Source organism: Macrobrachium nipponense, chromosome 5 (assembly GCF_015104395.2).
Source record: "Macrobrachium nipponense isolate FS-2020 chromosome 5, ASM1510439v2, whole genome shotgun sequence".
Classification (NCBI taxonomy): Eukaryota; Metazoa; Arthropoda; class Malacostraca; order Decapoda; family Palaemonidae; genus Macrobrachium; species Macrobrachium nipponense.
This window is the reverse complement of record NC_061107.1, coordinates 114311360-114317417: the sequence shown is the minus strand read 5'-3', so window position 1 is coordinate 114317417 and position 6058 is coordinate 114311360. Positions and strand designations below refer to the sequence as shown.

At 43.7% G+C, this 6058-nt stretch overlaps 1 protein-coding gene across 2 annotated transcripts in view; it reads left to right on the top strand.

The window, feature by feature from the left end:
- Positions 1–6058, top strand: part of LOC135215606 (uncharacterized) — a 55346-nt gene that overhangs the window by 14662 nt on the left and 34626 nt on the right. For both annotated transcript variants that reach the window (XM_064250500.1, XM_064250499.1), the window contains exon 2: positions 5477–5575. In XM_064250500.1, coding sequence (XP_064106570.1) covers positions 5504–5575 — 72 coding nt within the window. In that variant the 5' untranslated portion in view covers positions 5477–5503. The remainder of the gene's footprint in view (positions 1–5476; positions 5576–6058) is intronic.

Below are 6058 nucleotides of genomic sequence, written 5' to 3'. Positions count from 1 at the left end.
CTACACTCTTCGGGAATAAGAGTTTCCCTGTACCTCGACGACTGGCTGATCAGAGCGTCGTCGAGAGAGAAGTGTCTGAAGGACTTGCAGTTCACTTTAGCCTTAGCGAAGTCCCTGGGACTTCTGGTCAACCTCGAAAAGTCGCATCTGACCCCCAACACAGTCCATCGTGTATCTGGGGATTCAGATGGATTCAGTGGCTTTTCGAGCGTTTCCGTCCCAGGAACGTCAGCGGCTAGGCTTAGAAAAGATCTCAGCCTTTCTAAGGAAAGAGACTTGCTCGGCGAGGGAATGGATGAGTCTGCTGGGGACCATTTCCTCGCTAGAAAGGTTTGTTTCCTTGGGAAGACTGCACATCAGGCCTCTCCAATTTTTCCTTGCGGACGAGTGGAAGGCCAAGGACGATCTCAATGCCATATTGAAAATATCGCTTCCAATCAAGAACCACCTAAGATGGTGGTTGGACCCTCAGAAGCTTCAAGAGGGCGTGTCCCTAAGTCTTCTGAGCCCCGACCTAGTGTTGTTTTCAGACGCTTCCATCACAGGATGGGGAGCAACACTAGGGGGGAAGGAAGTGTCAGGCTCCTGGAGAGGGGAACAGGTAGCCTGGCATATAAATGTCAAAGAACTGGCAGCAGTTTTTCTGTCCCTGCAGTTCTTCGAAAAGAGTTTGGAGAACAAGATTGTTCAGATAAACTCGGACAATACCACAGCACTCGCTTATTTAAAAACCAGGGAGGAACACACTCCAGAACACACTCCAGAACACACTCCAGAACGTTGTTTGCCCTAGCGAGAGAGATTCTGCTGTGGGCAAAGAGAAAAAAGGTGACTATCCTGACGAGATTCATTGCAGGAGTGCAAAACGTCAGGGCAGACCTTCTCAGTCGTCGGGACCAAGTCCTACCGACGGAATGGACTTGAACGAAGACGTTTGTCGAGACCTGTGGACGTTGTGGGGACGTCCACTGGTCGACTTATTCGCAACGTCAAGGACCAAGAGACTTCCTCTTTACTGCTCCCCGGTCCTGGATCCAGAAGCAATCGCGGTAGACGCTCTGCTTTGGAATTGGACGGGCCTAGACTTATACGCCTTCCCACCATTCAAGATTCTGGGGGAAGTCATGAGGAAGTTTGCGGCCTCGGAAGGGACGAGGTTGACCCTGATCGCTCCGATGTGGCCAGCGAGAGAATGGTTCACAGAGGTCATGTCTTTCCTTGTAGACTTTCCAAGGACATTGCCCTGGAGGAAAGATCTACTCAAACAGCCTCACTTCGAAAGGTTTCACTAAAACCTCTCCGCTCTGGGTCTGACTGCGTTCAGACTATCGAAAAGTTGGCCAGAGCGAGAGGTTTTCGAAAGCAGCTGCGAGAGCAATCGCACATGCGAGACGTGCTTCCACAAGAGCTGTTTACCAATCGAAGTGGGCTTCCTTCAGGGCATGGTGTAAAAAGGAGGGAGTTTCCTCTTCCTCGACCTCTGTGAACCAGATAGCTGATTTTCTGCTCTTTCTCAGGAATGTGCAGAAATTAGCGGTCCCCTACCATCAAGGGATATAAAAGCATGTTGTCAGCGGTTTTTAGGCACAGAGGCCTCGACCTGTCTGACAACAAGGACATTCATGACCTTTTAAAGTCTTTCGAGACCTCGAAGGTTCCTCAAATGAGACCTCCATCATGGAACCTGGATGTGGTCCTTAAATTCCTTATGTCAAGCACTTTCGAACCGCTTCAGGCAGCGTCTCTTCGAAACCTGACAAGGAAGGCTCTTTTCCTAACTTCTCTTGCGACGGCTAAGAGAGTTAGTGAAATTCAAGCGTTTAGCAAGTTAATGGGATTCAAAGGGGACAATGCTGTCTGCTCGTTGAACCCAACTTTCTTGGCGAAGAATGAAAATCCTTCGAACCCTTGGCCGAAGACTTTCGAGATCAAGGGTATGTCAAGTCTGGTGGGCCAAGAACCAGAGAGAGTCCTGTGCCCGGTCAGGGCTCTCAAGTTCTACGTGCATAGAACGAAAGAGGTAAGAGGTCCCTCAGGTAACCTCTGGTGCTCTGTAAAGAGACCAGAGTTACCTTATCGAAGAATGCTGTTGCTTTCTTTCTAAGGGGGACACCATTCGGGAGGCTCATTCATCTTTCCAGAAGACTGATTTGAGCCTCTTCCGAGTAAAAGCGCACGAAGTTCGAGCCGTCGCTACCTCTCTCTTGCCTTCCAAAAGAACATGTCAATCAAGGACATCCTTGATTGCACCTTTTTGGAGGAGTAACTCCGTCTTCCGCCTCACATTACCTAAGGGATGTGAGAACGATTTATGACGATTGTAATGCACTGGGGCCATACGTTTCTGCGGACATAGTATTGGGGTCCGGAAGTAGCTCTTTCCCTATCCCTTAGTTAGGTTTAGGTTAGGTTGTTGTTGTTTTTAGGTTGTTGGTGAGTCTTATGTGAAGATCTCCCATCCTTTAGTTAGTTTTAAGGGGTTGTTGTGAATAGTTGGTCAGGTGGTGGTCAGTTGCTTCGTTGCCCTCATTTGTATGGCCTCGATGGTCTTGTCACGCTGAGGTCTCGCACCCGTTGACAGATCATCCAGAGCGCACCAGCACTACAGGTCTCCACCTGGCTGGCAACTCTGTGTTTAGCAAAAGCAGCCTTACGTGACAGTAATCACATAGTCTACTTTGCAAACAGGTAAGGAACCAAGATGTATATCATCTACTTAATTTAAGTTTCCTAAAAAATCCTATTCTGTCTCTTCCCACCATCCGAAGGTGGGATTCAGCTATATATATATCTGTCAGGTAAGTGGCATGAACAAAATGTTATTGTTATTATACAATTAAGTTTGTTCATACTTACCTGGCAGATATATATAATTAAAGTGCCCGCCCTCCTCCCCTCAGGAGACAGAGACATTAATAAAAAAATATGAATAGAAAATGGGAATGGTTCCTGATATCCGCCTCCCAGCGGCGGGAATGGGTACTACCACCTGGCCGCCCACTGCGTGTGCCGCGAGTTTTGAAATTTCTGTCGGACGTCAGAAAATACAGCTATATATATATCTGCCAGGTAAGTATGAACAAACTTAATTGTATAATAACAATAACATATTTGGCTCATTTTCATGGTTGGATTTCTCATGCCTGCTCCTGTTTCCCTACTTTCTACATTCTGCATCTGCTACATTTTTAAGTGACTTGGTATTGAATGGTCTAAAGCTAGCTTACCAGAAGATATGACTGCCTTTTATGTTTTGTATGTGAGGCCTAGCCCAGGCTAATGTAGGTTTATCTTTATATTTTGTGAGTTCTGTTTCTTAGGCTGAGGCAGTGGGCTAGGTGACCTAGCCTAAGCTGTAGGCTAGCCTGTGAATAAAACAGGCCATGTGACTTAGCCTGAGCCAGAGACTATGAAGAAAACAAGAGGGTACCCTAGCTCCATTTATTCAACACCTCCAGGAAACAACTCAGGGTGTCTATACATCATTAGGCCACCAAAGTCTACAATAGGCTAGAAATAGCATGAGGTTGGGTAACACCCTTTTGGTTTTCTACACAAGGTGTTTAGACAAGCCGACTCCTCATAGTCAAGTTCTCTCACTGGTTGGGTGCATGCAGAAATGCATGACACCAGAGGAATATGTTCCTCCCTGGCATTTTAAGTACTTATCTGTTCACAGGATTTGAATGTTGGTTCATGACTGCCTCAAACCACTTTCACTTTTTTTCTGCATGAAGAGTGTTGGCCACAGATCCTTGGACACATTTTCCCTAGTGCAGTGGTGGCCGTTCAAAAAGTGTGACTCATCCAGTGCCCCTGGCAGAACAGTTTGTATCTTGCCTAAGATGATTGTGTGGAGTAGGGAATGAGGGGAGTTGACTGGCCTCTTTTCTTTCCTTTTCCTCCTTTCTTCATTCCTACAGGCACTTTGAAGAATAAGACACATCATGCGCTGGAGCTGGCTTGATGTAGGTGAGCATTGTGGCCATACTGTTACAGCAGCACTTTTTCATGTTCTATGCAACATGCAAATCTGCTTCTCAGTAACTTAAACTCATCTCTTCAGCAAGGGGAGTGAGGAGTGGTGACAAACCTATTTCTTGTGGCTGACATGGTTTGTTGCCTGAACAGATACGTATAGTAGTTCTTTTGGACTTCCATGAATGCAATGAATCTGGTCATGTTTCATTGTTTTTTAACTCAGTGGACTGAGTGCAGATATCCACATATCTAACATCTCAAAGGCATAGGTCTTCTTCTCTAGCAATCTAATTTCCAAGAAGAATGATCGGGTGTGCCAAACCTCCAGTCGGTTCAGGGTTCTCATATCTCCCTCCAATTATGAGACTATCCTATTGTACCTCCCTCCAAGTATGAGACTATCATATTGTTAAGATCGAAGGTTTGTTCCGCATATGGACGAATGACAAATTTTTTTAATCTATTTGTATTTTTCATAGCTAACAAACCTGAAGTCTTAATGTTAATTGCCCACCTCTAGGCCCCTCTCATATCCTGGGTTGGAAGAAAGAAAGAAAGACTGGTGCGTCTTGAGGTTCCAAGCCTGGTCGGTGACCAGCATCCACCTTGTATTCGCAGGAGTTGCCAGATGCCACAGAGTCCTTGCTTTACAATCTTCGATTGTTTTTAACCGGTTTCCAGCTGGCACTAGAAGAATTATCCATCTTGTTAAGACCTCAGGTTTGTTAGCTATGAAAAATGCAAATTGATCAAAAAAATTTGTCACTTTTCATAGCTAACAAGCCTGAGGTCTTAACACTGACCCCCCACCTCTAGCCGCCCGTCTTATGTTTCATCCTGGGTTGGAAGAAAACTGGTGTGTCACTGGATTCAATTGCACTCTCTCGACTTGCTTCCACCTCAATTACGCATCAGATGGCAACCTTAACTGCCAGATGCCAGATTCCTTGCATTTGCAATCTTTGATTGTTTTTAACCAGTTTCCAGCTGGCACCAGAAGATTGATCCTTTTGTTAAGCCCTCAGGTTTGTTATCTATGAAAAATACAAATTAATAAAAAAAAATTTGTCATATTGCATAATCTTTTTAGTTTTCACACACTATCATCTCCCACCTGACACGGGTCATACAGTTATCATAATAGGGAGATAAGTATTTAAAAAATAAATTTTCCTAAAAATTTTTGCTGTATTTGTAAAAAGCTATACTCTGCATTTGTTAAAGAAATGAATAGGCTATATGACAATGAAACTTTTTATGTAGCTTGAACAACGAATAGAATTGTTTGTGACTGTCACAGTTGGCTGTTACTTTGAACTATTGAGCAAACATTTCTGCTTTGCAATTTAAGTAAATCTCCTATTGTATATGACCAGCTGTTCAATAGTACTAAAGTACAACTGTTTAAATCACTATCATTTTAAAATCCAATCCATATTCTCTTAATTTTTTTACTGTAAGAGTTAAATTATGCCTCTCATTATGCTTTCAACAGATGACACATAGCAGGTAAATCAAGACAATGGATGGCATGATGAACAACTACAGGCCAGTCTTAAAGTTCCTTTTCCAACATCAAGAGAGGATTTGCAAGGTATGTGGGTAACATATGCATTTGGGCCCTACTTAAAATAAGGGGTTGTATTTTTGCAAGAACATAGTTTCCTAACGCAGAAGGCAGTCCCTGGTTAATGGCGGGGGTTTCGTTCTCATTGATAAACTACTTAACGGCGCTGCTAACCGGAGATCGGTGCCGATAAACCACTTACTTGATGCCAATATACCACTTATCAGTGCCAAAAATTGCTTAACGGCGCTGAAAACCCAGTTAATGGCATCGCTAGACAAGCACCTTAAAACCAATCTTTCTTAACCAATGCCACCAGTAAGCAGGGACTGCCTTTATTTGAATAATTTCCAAATAGTAATTTGGAAGTGAATTAATAAATTATCAATGACTGTCATGTATATCAGTCTAATTTTTTAAAAACATCAATTTCTGTTAAAAATATAAGAAAAACATGAAAGTTATTTAAAACATGAAAGTTATTTAAAATTTAATGAATCTAACTGTACC